Source organism: Varanus komodoensis, unplaced genomic scaffold (genome assembly GCF_004798865.1).
Source record: "Varanus komodoensis strain SLA01 unplaced genomic scaffold, ASM479886v1 scaffold4, whole genome shotgun sequence".
Classification (NCBI taxonomy): domain Eukaryota; kingdom Metazoa; phylum Chordata; class Lepidosauria; order Squamata; family Varanidae; genus Varanus; species Varanus komodoensis.
The window spans coordinates 48,697,707-48,711,505 of record NW_025335941.1 but is presented as its reverse complement, the minus strand read 5'-3'; the positions used below and the strand labels follow the sequence as shown (position 1 = coordinate 48,711,505).

The 13,799-nt window shown below is 39.3% G+C and overlaps 1 protein-coding gene across 2 annotated transcripts in view; it reads right to left on the bottom strand.

Moving 5' to 3' along the window:
- The window catches only part of CRYL1 (crystallin lambda 1), a 58,453-nt gene that overhangs the window by 25,700 nt on the left and 18,954 nt on the right, over positions 1-13,799 (bottom strand). For both annotated transcript variants that reach the window (XM_044441671.1, XM_044441670.1), the window contains exons 4-5: positions 2,367-2,528; positions 920-1,114 (exon numbers count right to left, since the gene is read on the bottom strand). In XM_044441671.1, the coding sequence (XP_044297606.1) occupies positions 920-1,114; positions 2,367-2,528 (357 nt within the window). The remainder of the gene's footprint in view (positions 1-919; positions 1,115-2,366; positions 2,529-13,799) is intronic.

The following is a 13,799-nucleotide window of genomic DNA, read 5'->3' as shown; positions in this document are numbered from 1 at the left end:
CCACCCCATTCGCCGAAGCCTCAGGGCGGCTCACAAAACATCAATTAAAATATAATACACTAAAAATATAAAACAAATTAACAATATAAAATAAGTCGCCCTGGCCAAAGAATAAAATAAGCAAATAATATTAGCAATTAAAATGACATTTGAATTAAACAGGGAGAAAGAAAAGCTAGAGATTCTTGCCATCAATGGCCTTCAACTTTGAAACCAGACAGTACAAGGACAGAAAGCTCATCTTTTTGTGCTGGAAGGTCAAAATTCATGGCAGAGAATGCAGAGCTGTGGGAAATGCTGATGTTTACAATAGGTGATGAGGTAAAAGTCCAAAGAGAATAGGAGAAGGAATTTGTCTTTATTCCTCTGCATTGGATAACTGTCAAAGCTTGAGAGATTTCTTTACAGCTAAACTTACTGTTGTTTAAAGGATTGGTTCATAATTGTTTCACTTAGCACAAATGTTACAAGTAGGCATACAGCTTTCTGAATGCAACATTTTCTCAATTTCTCTGACTTTAACTTCATTGTTTTGGCTATAAAGGAAATAGCAGTATTTTGGAGTTTTCCTCATATAACTGTTCTTTTTCCAGTATTAACTAATCTATAAACTCTCTTGTCTGGTGGATATGAATGTCATTGTTTTTCAATATCACTGCATGGTGAGAGGGTCCCTTATGCAGTTGTGGAAAAATACTTAAATATCCCACACACTGCAATCTGACTCAGAAGCCCCAGTGAGTTCTATGAGACTTAATCCTAGGTTAAAGTTGAAGTTCCATGCTGTGATTTAGTCCTATTCAACAGAGTGGAACTTACTTCTGAATAGACATGTATATGATTGCAGATTAAGTGGTTTAGTGTAGCCTACTGAACGGGTAGCATATGCAAAGCAGCTAAAGAATAAAACCATACATACGCCAACAAGTCTCCAAGCTTCACTAATAACTGCATACTGGAGCCGGTTCAGAGCAAACCCATCTATCTCTTTTGTCAGTTTAACTGGTGACTGACCAATCTTCTTCATCAGAGCATACGTTTTTTCCATCGTAGAAGGATCTGTTTCTGGGTGGGGAACCAATTCAACCAGTGGCACATAATATGGTGGGTTTACCTACACACAGATCATTTGAAAGGGAAGTGAGAGAGAGAATGAAAATGTTAGCAGACGTATTTGTTATATTTCTATACTGTCTCAATAACTGAAGTGCTCTGTGCTATTTACCACAACTTGCTACCATAAAATACAAAACAATAAAGCAAAATACAAAAAATTATGAACTGAAAACTACAAACTGTATTTTAACCCTTCCAGAGAGCCTGGCTATGGGAGAGATAAAAATCAAATGATTAAAATAAAACCAAAGTAAAACTAGTAGCAATTATCAAAAATACTGGAATAGATTTAAAATGATAAAATCTGAAGAACTAAACTGGTGTTCACCGAGCATTGAAAAGTCTAAAATGTAAGTGTCCCTTTAAATGTTGTTGTTGTTGTTTTTTCTTCTTTTAATCGCTATATTATTATTATTTATGTATGTTTTATGTATTCTTTGTGAGCCGCCCTGAGGCTTTGTTGCGATGGGGGTGGCATAGAAATGTTTTAAATAAATAAATAAATAAATAAATAAATAAATAACTCTTCCCAAATTCTCTGTCAGTTCCTGACTCTTCTCCCTTACACCCCAGGTTCTCCAGAACAGTAGCAGACCTGATGGGAAACCTAAAATTGCCAGAGTATCATGCATTTAGCTGTCAGAAGACTCAATCATCAGAAATACGTATGAGAGAAAAGAAATAGTTAGGAGAAAGGGTTCAAAATGTGTGTCATAAAGGAGCAGAAAAGTACAGTGACAGAGCATCTCCTCTGCATGCAGAGGGTTCCAGGCTTGTTCCTTGGCATCTCCAGATAGGCTAAGAAAGAATTCTGCCTGAAATCCAGAAGAGCTGCAGCCAGTACTGGGTTAAATGGACCAATGGTTTGATTTTGTGTAAGGCAGCTTCTTATGCCCCTGAAGAACCAGGAAGATGCACTATGGTTATAAAAACAAGGGAAGGCAGCAGGTGGTCCTGAAGATGTTCTGGCCTATAACTCTCATCAACCGTAACAGCAGGGAATCATGGGAGTTATAAGCTAAATCATCTCTGCTGGATTTGAGACAATTAGCTTCAGATTATGTACCAGCTGAGGGTCACGGATAATGTGTTCAATTGAAGTATGTTTCTAGTCATGTTCCAAGGTGATATATAAGCCACTAACAGTACAGATTTAATGCAAAAAATCACTTATTATAAGCACCTCTTGGTCTGTTCCACGATGCTTCTTACGTTTTTAAATTACTGGAAAAATATCTTGCTGTACTTACAGGATGTGCCACTATACACTGTTTCACATGTGCCAATCCAGTGAACAGTTTTGTAGGCAAAAGACAGGAGGTTGAGCTGCTCAAGATAGTATCATTACTGACAATAAGGTCTAACTGCCCAAATATCTTCTTCTTCAGCTCTAGGTTCTCAGGGGTACATTCCTGAAATACAAAATAGTTAAGTATTGAAAATATGGTAGAAGTTTTTTATTAATAACTATTTCCACAGAAGTATTACTTTTACTTTCACAAATTTGGGAAATAAATAATTAGCAAATATTTCTTTTTTTAATATCTCAGCATATTGGTGCTGTAAGGGGTTTGAAGATCACAGCAACCCATATGGGAAAAATGACAGATGCATTCTAAATTGAGAAGAGAGAAAGAAAAAAGGAAGAATACAGGTTGTTAGAATATATTACTTCTAGATAACTAGTGGAAGAAAACTACCTAAATATATTTGATTCAAGGTCACCACTGAAAAATTATATAACTCTACAAGTCATTTTTAACGTTAATATCTAAAACAATGTACAATCTGAATATTTCCTTTTTAGAAAAGTGCAATATTTATCTTACACACTAGAAATCTTTAAATAATTTTATTTTTGTTAAGTAGTTTTTTATTTTCTCTCAAGGAACCCAAGCTGGCATAGTTAGTTCTTTTCCTCTTTCTTTTCTCCTGTGGTTTAGGCTTTGAAATAGTTACTGGCCAAGGACATCCAATTAGCTTCACAATGAAGATGACAGATGCGTTTCTACACAAAGGCTTTTATTAAGCAATTACTTTGCTTCATTCACAGTGTTAGGATTAGTCCAGGTGATATGGGCAACTCTGTGTTTTGCCATCATGGACATACAATCTATTAATGAGGTAAAGATGAAATTGCTTCACAATGCCTTAAGTTTGGTGATGCTAAGAGTCCTGCAACTAGAAATGCTCCTGATCTGCTCACTAAATCGTAGCAGTTCATAACACCCTACACAAGTTAATGATGGGGTAGGGCTTCAAATATTTATCCCCAATGAGACACTATCATACATTTTTCCTGCTACATGTGCTGCACCTGCATTGCTACAAATTAAGTTCTGGTTCATGTATACAGTATTAAGAAATAATTGAGATCCCATAATCTATGTTAGTGCAATACTTTTATTAGCCCAACCAAATGATCACAAAAAGTCTGCTAGCTTTCAAGATCTTCAGGGAAAATGTTACAAAAAGCTGAAGAGTAGAGGAAGTAGAAGGGAAACAAGTAAAATAAAAATCTGGACTTGATGGTCACAGTGTCCACAGGATCATGGTCTTGAGGGGAAAGAAGTATATGCAGTCAGTCAAACCTTACCAGGTTGTGTGATACTTTCAGAAGTTATGCATGTGTGTGTCTGTTTGCATATATATTAGAAGAAGTGGAAATGTTCAGGAGCTATTACTAACACGCTCTCCAATATCCAGCATTCTCTCTTAGCCATCCTACCACTGAAAGATAAGCCAGCAAACATATTCCATCTGGCATGGATGTGGAGATTCTTTCTCCCTAGATATAGTTACATCTTGGGTTCCTTGGCAGCATGACCTTCCCCCCTCAAACTTCAGTGAAGGTCTCCTAACAGTAACAGCCACATGAACACTTGAGAACTGGTAATGGGCTGGATGAGGGCCAATAAACTGAAACTCAGTCGTTGGTGGGTGATTCGAGCTCCTGGGTAGGCGACTTGGGCCTTGCCCTGGACGGGGTTGCACTCCCTCTAAAGGACAGGGTCCATAGCTTGGGAGTGCTCCTTGTCCCAAAGCTGTTCTTGGAAGCTCAAGCGACAGTGGCGGCGAGGAGCACTTTCCTTCAGCTTCGGCTAATCCATCAGCTGCGTCCCTACCTGGAGGAAGTTTGCCTAGCAAAAGTAACACATGCATTGGTTACTTCCCAGTTGGATTTCTGTAACGCGCTTTACGTGGGGCTGTCCTTGAAGATGGTCTGGATACTTCAGATGGTTCAAAACAGAGCTGCCAGGATGCTGTCGGGGACTAGGCGTTATTCTCATATAACCCCAGTCCTCTATCAACTCCATTGGCTTCCCATCAAAGTCCGGGCTCAATCCAAGGTGCTGATTATTACCTATAAAGCCCTAAACGGCTTGGGACCAGGATACCTAAGGGTGCCTTTTTCCCTATTTGCCCTCCCACCCCCTGAGATAGGCAGCAGAAGCCCTCTTCTGGAAACCCTTTGTGAAAGATTAGAAGACAGGGTACCTGGAGGAGGGCCTTCTCTGCGGTGGCACCCCATCTATGGAATGCACTCCCCAGAGAGGTCCGCCTGGTGCCATTATTATGTTTTTCGGCACCAGGTTAAGACCTTTTTATTTCATCAATATTTTAACAAGTTTTAATATTGAATTTTATTACCATATTTTAATTGCAGCCAGAGTGGGTCGTTAATTTATGTTATACTGTTATGTATTGGAATTTTATTTATGTAAGCCATCCTGAGGCTCTCGCAAAGGAGGGCATACAAATATCTTAAATAAATAAATATTCCCAGTGTCATGATGTTATATTTGCCTATGTTGGTCCTCGTTTAATGAGAAAGTAGAGTAAAATGATAAAAATCTACTTATACATTTCCATTTATACATGGAAATAACTTGGCAATGGAAAGTTGTACTTGAAAGTATGATGGATCTCTACAACTGGAACATCCTGGGTAGTACCCTCACTATGGAAAAGCTAACATATCAGATAAGCGGTCTGATAGACCGGAATCTTGTTACACAAAGAGCCTCCCTTTTATTGCCTCTGTAACAATGAAATGTTTAAAACTCATCTATCCTCAAAGCATATACCAATTTTCATCTGTAAATGTAACAACTATCCAGGATAAAAATAGCAGCCATGCCTGTGTATTTGTATGCTCTAATCATGATGTAATATATAATCTCTCTCTTCTATTGTCATGTTTATCATTCACCTTGTCTAATATTACTGTTAATAAATAGGGAAAGAAGGATCCTTTGATAAAAATGTAGTTAAAAGCGAAATATTTTTTGGTTGAGTTTCACATTCTTTTACTCACACAAACATATTGGTTCATAAAACATTCTCCACAAGGCCAATAACCTCTCAGTGAACACTTTATATTTCATATTTAAACATTGCAGCAATTAACTAACACATCAATGGACTTACAGAATATATTTTGAGGGAAGGGGGGAAAGATAGAAATTCCTGTTAGCACAGAATGGAATTTCACTGAATTTTTTAAGTCAACCAACCCACTACAATTGAGAATGGTAAAACAGAAGAGCCAACAGTCTCAGTCAGTCTCTCTCTCTCTCTCTCTCTCTCTCTCTCTCTCTCTCTCTCTCTCTCTCTCTCTCTCTCTCTCTCAATGGTGGAAAACAATTGCTCTGCTCAAAATTCCTGGAACAGTTCAGTTTGCAAGCTGGTTGCCTTTAAATTCTTTTAGCAAAGTCACAAAGCTAAGAGAACTCTGTAGATACTTGTTCAAACTAATAAAAGCACAGCACTGAATAGTTTTATTGTGAGATTCTCCACATGAAACCCAAAGCTTGCTTTCACATCAGATAATCACAGAGGTGAAGCTCAACACTCTTGGAAACTCAAACCTACAATAATTATGCAAGACCTTGAACAGACCATTGGCTGAGAGCTTCTTTGATAGTGGCACAATGGTATTCAATTTGTTGGACTGATGCAATAGAGGTTACTGTCCTTGTCAGGCATGGATTTATTTTCTTAGAGAGACTGGCTCTAGGAAGAACAGAGGGAAAATTAAGGTCTAAAACAGCTATTAATCAGGAACTTCATCACTTACTATCACCTACAATGCCTCTGAAACTATCCAGTTCACCCTGAGAAAAAGATCAAGCATGAAATGGATAGGACACAGTACAGAAAATCAGCTCACCATAGTAAGAGTATACTGCGTGAATGCTAAAGGATACTGTATATTCCTGTGCCCATTCCTGTTTTGGTAAAGATCACACTTCTCATTTACACAAAAACAGTACACCTTTATTCGAAAGCTCTAACACCTGAATATGATCATTGTAACCTGACTTTCAACTCAACTGAACCTTGTTACAGCACCCCTTGTAAAAGTCTGATTAAGACATGCCAATTTGTTTCAGCAACAATTCACTATTGAGAATTTCCCTTCAGTTCTATATAAAATTGCTACATAGTACTAGTGTTGAAATATAGATAATTCACAGTAAAGCACATGTTTGGACCATAATGGCACAGTGTCCTGAAAATACCTAGTACCTCAATGATCACTGAATTGCTATGGAAAGGTTCATCATCTGAAAGGACTGTTTTTGCCTTTGTTTCATACCTACCTACCAAAAAAATTTACATGATGTAACCTTTAGGTCAGGTGTAGGCAGATTTCAGGCTTGTGGGCTCTACAATGCTTTACTACAAACCTGAGGCACATTGCCTATAGCCTGCTGAAAAAGACATATACTTAGCATGAAAGAACTTGTTTCAAGTTCCCAGGGTGAATGGTGCTCACTGTCCTCATATGATTTAGAGTGGAGGGGTTGTGCTTTCATTGCTGCCACTGCTAAACAATTGGGAGTCAATTGTTATCTGCTAATCTACTGAAAATCACAAAGAAGTCTACCAGTAAATCCAGAGTTAACTTCTGCCTGTGCCTGATTTGCTACATGTGACTTGAGTAGTTTTATTATTTAAAATTAATCTTAAACATAGAGAAAAGTGTGATATCAAGAGACAGCATTCAGGGATACTTCAGCTGTTCAAAATTTGGGTGGCCGCTCACATGTTGTTATGTGCTGTCATATCCAACTTATGGAGGATATGACCCTATAAATGAAAGCACTCCAAAATACCCTATCCATGACAGCCTTGTGACTGCTGATCCTATGGAGGCCCTATGATGTCAATTGGCCCTACTCTTGAGTTAAATATACATACAAATACTGCCAATAGCCATGATCCCAATATCCCTTGATCAGCAAGAGGCAGTTCCTCTCTCATAATGCTAGTTTAGTGGGTGAATGGCTAGAAATATTTGCCTGGTTCTGGCAATCCTGTGGTTTTACTAGAGAGAGCATTAGGTTAACACTGAACTGTGGATTTTCAAAAATACAATGCAGAAGCATCACAGAGTTTACTTTAAGCTATTTACTTTCACAGTTTAATTTTCATATTTAAAAACATACATTGCAATTAATAAACAACAATAATAAAGTAGAAACACCTACAAAGTATATATGAAATTTAGTAGCCAGATACATTGATACCAAACTCTTATTTGGTACATTGACATCAAACTGCTTCCCTGACAACTACAAAAGCAAGATCTGTGTATTCTATTACAATAGCTATTTTGATATTATTACAATGCTGAAGCAAACAATTGTTATTTTTCACCCATTTAACTCAGAAAAGAACTTTGTCTCCAGACTAATCGGCTAGTGAGCCTTGAGATTATTTATTTGCCTTTCTGAGAACACATGACTTACTTCATTTATCCAAACTGTCTGGGGCTAATCTGCTCTGCAGAGGTGTGCCTTGTTTATTTCTAGCCTTCACCTGCAGGACACAATTCTCTTAATTTTGTGGGTTACTTTCTGAGGTTAGGCTGAGAATGAGGGGATCGGCCCAGTAGAAATGTGAACCCAACTATCATACTGGCTGTTCTTTTTTTGACCAGATAGATACTAATTGCTAACTCCATGTATTGAATCCATGTATTATATAAGAAGTTTTTGACAGGATTGTCCTTAAAAGGCATTTGGTTCTGCATTCAGACCATTCTGCATTCAGACCATTCTTATAAGGCTGATGCTCTTTTAACAAGTGTACAGTTTACCAATCATCTTCTGATCCAATGTGGTCAGGCCCAGGCTACCTTATTTATTTGGTTTATTAGACTTTTATCCTGCCTCAGTAGCCATAAGGCTCCCTAGGTGGATTACAATTTACAGCAAAGCATTTCCTTACATAAGCCAGTTCTATTTTCTGAGATTGCTTCTTGCCCATCACATAGCAGGCATCTCTAAGTGCTAGAGCCTGGGACTGTGCTTTTTCTGCTGTAACCAAACCCTCTGAAATCCTTCTCCAGGGAAGCCTGTAAGCACCTACCATAGCTTAGTCCAATAAGTAAGTAAGAAGCAGTCTCTTTAACATTACTTTCTGCAGACATCCTCCATTTAGCCCATCAGCTGTAAGCTTAAATTTGGGTTTTCTGCATTTCAACTTTTATTATGAAAATGGTATTTCCATTTTATATTGATCAGTTAACATAAACAACTTTCAAGTGTGTTTTAAGAAAGGAAGCATGCTAGTATTTTTTTTGCATAAAGAAAGAAGGAAAAGAATTGCTTATATAGAGAACTCTACAACAGTTCCCTTTCTTTTGTACTCAGGGCAGTACTTTTGTTGTCATAGACCGCACCGGAACAGAGCTCCGGCACCTTTTTTCAACAGATTTTCCAAGTTTTAAAAGTAACTTTTGAAAATTTGATGTTTGGTCCATGTGGATTTGAATCGCCCTGTCGAGCGTAGCAGGTCGGCAGCAAAATCATTAAAACAGTGCATGCGGGCTGCTTGTGTGTCAAATCCGATGCGTGCGTCCTTTGTCCACACTGGTTCTGATGGTGCTGCTCGGCTTGCGGTGCTGCTCAGCTTGTGATTGGTCGTGTGGTCACACGCTGAGTGCTTACTGCGGGCAGCGACCGCTATGTTACACAACTGACGTGTGGGTGTGTGTACAGTGATTGACTATGTGCGAAAGGTAAATAATGAGTTCCGGCACCCTTTTTCTTACAAAAAAAAGCACTGACTAAGGGTTATCTATCTATCTATCTATCTATCTATCTATCTATCTATCTATTAAATATGTATGCCATCCACTTACTTATGTCTCTGGACAGCTTACAGCATAAATAAATTGACGACCCACTCTGGATCTAAGCTTTTCTAGGTTCCAAACCTCAGTAATAAATGTACTTCAGAAAAGCATATTCATTCCCGTGACTCCTGTAGCAATAAACTATAAGTAATCATATCTAGTTCAGAACTGTGTTACTGAAATTCAGAATTAACGGAAGGATTAAGAAATAGCATTAGGAAGCTTTACATTGCCAGAGTTTCTCTACATATCTAAACAGCAGTATAATGCTCAGAAGCTAATATTTCGCACACAATTGCTTTTTCTGTTTTTAAATAACACCTGATTTTAAAGTTGAACCTTTAGAGAAATATGAAGCAAAGCTGAATAAATACACAGATACATGTCCTTGATAAATGTGTAAAAATAATTAAAAATAGCTCTATAGGACTCCACTGTGGTTTAAACCGCTGTGCTGCTGGGATGGTTGATCAAAAGGTCGCCGGTTCGAATCTGCACAATGGGGTGTGTTCCCATTGCTCTGTCCAAGCTCCTGCCAACCTTGCAGTTCGAAAGTATGCAAATGCAAGTAGATGAAAAGGTACATCTTCGGTGGGCAGGTAACAGCGTTCCGTGCACTTCGGTATTTAGTCATGCCGGCCACATGACCATGGAGACTGTCTGCGGACAAACGCTGGCTCCCTCAGCTAGGAAACGGAGATGAGCACCGCCCCCTAGAGTCAGGCATGACTGGACGTAACGTCAAGGGGAAACCTTTACCTTTACCTTTACAATATATTTAGGGAAAAAATTCAAAGTGAAGGCAATAATTTCTTTCCAGCGTATTATAACCGTGGGATTTTTATATACCAGTAAGGTTATTTCTCCAACTCTGAAACATTCCTCTTAGAAATTATTTATTCATATGTATGTATGTGTGTATTTATTTACATTCCACCTTTTTTCATTCTAAGAAACTCAAGGTGGCTTACATAATTCTCCTCCTCTCAATCTTATCTTCACAACAACAATCCTGTGAGGTAGGTTCAGCTGAGAGTCTGTGGCTGGCCCAAAGTCACTCAGTGAGTGCCATGGCTGAGTGGGACTGGAATCCAGATATGCCTGTCCTGCAGTCTTAACCACTATACCACACTGGCTCTCCAATGCTCTCCAATTATTTTCAAAATAATAGGTACAATCCTTAAATGTATAGCACGTGTCATTTGCTTATAGTTCTGTATTTTTAACTGAGTTCTTATGTTTCCATATGGGTTAGCATTGTTTGTGAACCAGGTCACAATTTTCTGCAAACAAAACTAAGTACACTCAGTTTCCACTCCCTTAAAGTGCTACTAAAATATGGCCTCAAATCCCTGTTTTTTCCTCCATGTCACAGCTGTTTACAATGACTGCATACTTGTATAGTACTTGTAAAATAGCAATGTGCACCTGATCCTTAAGGCATGAGAAGCAGGGATGCCTGAAGGATGTACAGTTTATAGAAAAATCACACAGAAATTTTCCACATTCATTGCACAAAGTACAACCTTTAAAAAAAGTACGAGGAGGTGTTTCTTCAGTATAGCTGGCAAGTGCTAACCTGTCTTTGCATCCATTTTGGGACATTTGTTGTTTGTCATGTACATTTTTTTACTTGACAGAAAATGAAACTTGGCAGATGGTGAAGCTATGAGAATCTGTACAAAGACTACTATGCCTATTTCGGTTTAAAAGAAGGAAAGAAAACTAGTTTCAGGGAGGCCAGTTTTCCAGAACAGCACAACTCTCAAAGCAGGTAAAGTGATGGATTATAGTGGTACCTCAGCTCACGAACGCCTCAGTTCTTGACCAAATACGGTTGTGAACAGAAATTTCAAAAACAAATTTGTCTCAGGTGGTGAACTCCGCATTGGGTGATGACCACGATTACGGCCATGTTGCTGTGCAAGCATGATCGCCGATGCGCCCGTCTTCCCCCACACGAGCGCACTCGCGTACATCTTCCCTGCACAAGCACAAGTACAGCCATCCCCACCCCCCCCAAGCACAATCGCTATCGCACGATTATCATTTGGAGTCTCCCTCCAAACAATAACCTCCCCCCACACCTAGGTTAGTGTTCTCTACTGTACTTCATTACTTTGTTGTTCTTTGTTACTTTGTTTCAATTTTTTTTTGATAAAAAAATATTTACAGAATGGATTAACCTTATTTACATTGAACCTTATAGGGAAATTCGACTTGGCTCGCGACCAGGACTCTGGTTCCGGTCACAACCAGAGTCCTGGAATGGATTAATTTGGTAAGCTGAGGTACCACTGTACTTAACAGCACTTTATAGTCACTGAATGCATTTAAGGTGTAAGTGGAAAGAGGGGCTATTGCCGGGAAGGAATAATAGTTTATTAAGAGATGATATAGCAAGTTAAGCAAGCTTGTGTCAGCAAAGCACAGTTCTTGTGCTGTCAACACGTGTTTCTGCAATATGGCAAACAAGTGCTGGCATGCACCACAATTGGGGTTTAAGGAGGTCATGAAGGAGGCCATTAAGGAGGCCATATGGCCTGTCTTTTGAGGATGTGCATGATATGACAGAGATGGGAAAGTCCTGCGGCAGCCTTTCCCAACTTGTCACCAAAGAGATGTATTAGATTGCATCTCCCATCATTTCCAAGCATGCCCATGCTTTCTGGGAATTACAAAACTTGCAGTTCAACACATCTGAAGGCTGCCAAACTGGAGAAGGTTGTCCTACAGCAATGGCTTCCTCCCACCTCATCAGTGCTGCCAAAGGTATGAATACAAAGGAAGGGAGGATGTGAAGAGATTGACATGCATAGGAGTAGGAAGCTGAGGGGAAAAACTACAACTCCCTGTCCTTTTTAACTGTATTACTGCTTGGAAGAGTTGGGTAATGAATGTCTGGGAAGCTGAGGGGAGGCTTCATACAGCTTACTGTACTGATATGGCCAAAATACTCCAACCCAGACATAATTGCAAGGAGAATGAAATGCATTTGTGCATGGATAGGTGTAAGTGATCACATACTGAAGAGTGGAGGCCACTGTTCCACAGGGCTGTGAATTTATCATCATAGCACAACAAAGACAGAAAATTAACATACAGCAGATCAGAGATACAGAAACTATTATTAAAACTGATTGTTCAAATAAAAAGTTCTGGATACCATTCTATATGCAGCTAGAAAGCCAGGCTAGCTGCTGAAACACCCTCCAAAGATGAAGTTAGGATTCCAGTCTCACAGTGCCCACCCTCCACCCTTGCAGTCAGCTAGTACAGTTCTTCTCATGCTGGCTGCAGCCCCAAGGCTGCAAGTCCAACCTCAGAGCCAGAGATCTGCAGGGATTCCAAGGTGTGCAGATGAGAAGAGTGAGGCTCTGCCATGACACAAAGTTATCCTGGAAGTGCTTCAGCATATCCTCTTGTGGTGGGGGAAAAACCTTGAAAACATTTGCCATCTAAGTATTTTGCAGGGTGAGAGAAGCGTGGATGGGACATTTATGGGTGACCATAATCCTCCGAGTCTGGAGGGTTATGGGCAGCCACACTGGATGGGACTAAAAGAAGTTGTCCTACATCTCTGGCAAGTCTATATTCTCCATTTCTTAGAAACAAGCTGTGCTACAGGGTGTAGCAGAACTTTAGGAGCTGAGAATGTGCACTGCAGCATGGGTCCTCAAACTACAGCCCATGGGCCGAATCCGGCCCGCCATGCCCATTTATCCAGCCCACCATAGAGGTTTTGGATTCGCCACACGCACACGCGGCGAGGTGCTGGCATGCTCACAATGAGATCGTTTTGGACTGCTCAGAGAAAAGGATCTCCTTGTGAGCAAGCCGGCGCCTGCCCTGGCCTGCGTCCCCCCTGCCCCCCACCCACACCACCTTGGCAGCCTACACCCATCGCCGGCACCTTTCAACTGGCCCCCTGTTGAAAAAGGTTGAGGACCCCTGCATTACAGGATAGCCAATTATGCATCCTTGATTTGAAGTCTGATTATATATATAAACAAATTTAATTTCCCAAATGAACATTATCAGGGGTTAAAATATTAACATTTATTACAATAATGTGATCAATTGTGCAGGGTGCTTGACTTATACTAGACTTTTGTTTTCTAACTCATTTTAATAGTTTTCTATTGATGTTAATAAAAGTTAGCCATGAGTACAGAAAATTCACTTTAGTAACTAAGTAGCTACATTTTACTTACAAAATAACCCAGATCTGTTGTGACTTGAAGTGAATAAAGTTATCCTCTAACAAAAGTCAAAAGTCCAAAAATGTGACGTGGTTTCTACTTGCAAGAGAATGTAGCAAAAAAAAAAAAAAAAAGCTGTCTTTCAAGAATCCTGATGAAATGGGCAGGGGGAGAACAGAAAGCTAATATCACTCTATAAAAATCAGAGCCTACAAATAATACATCTGTGTGTCCCTTTTTTTTTTTTTTTTTTGGAAATTTTTTTTTTTTTAAAAACCAATGTCAATAAAACTGATATTTGAAGGCTGGATTTACGGTTTGGAAAAAGATGG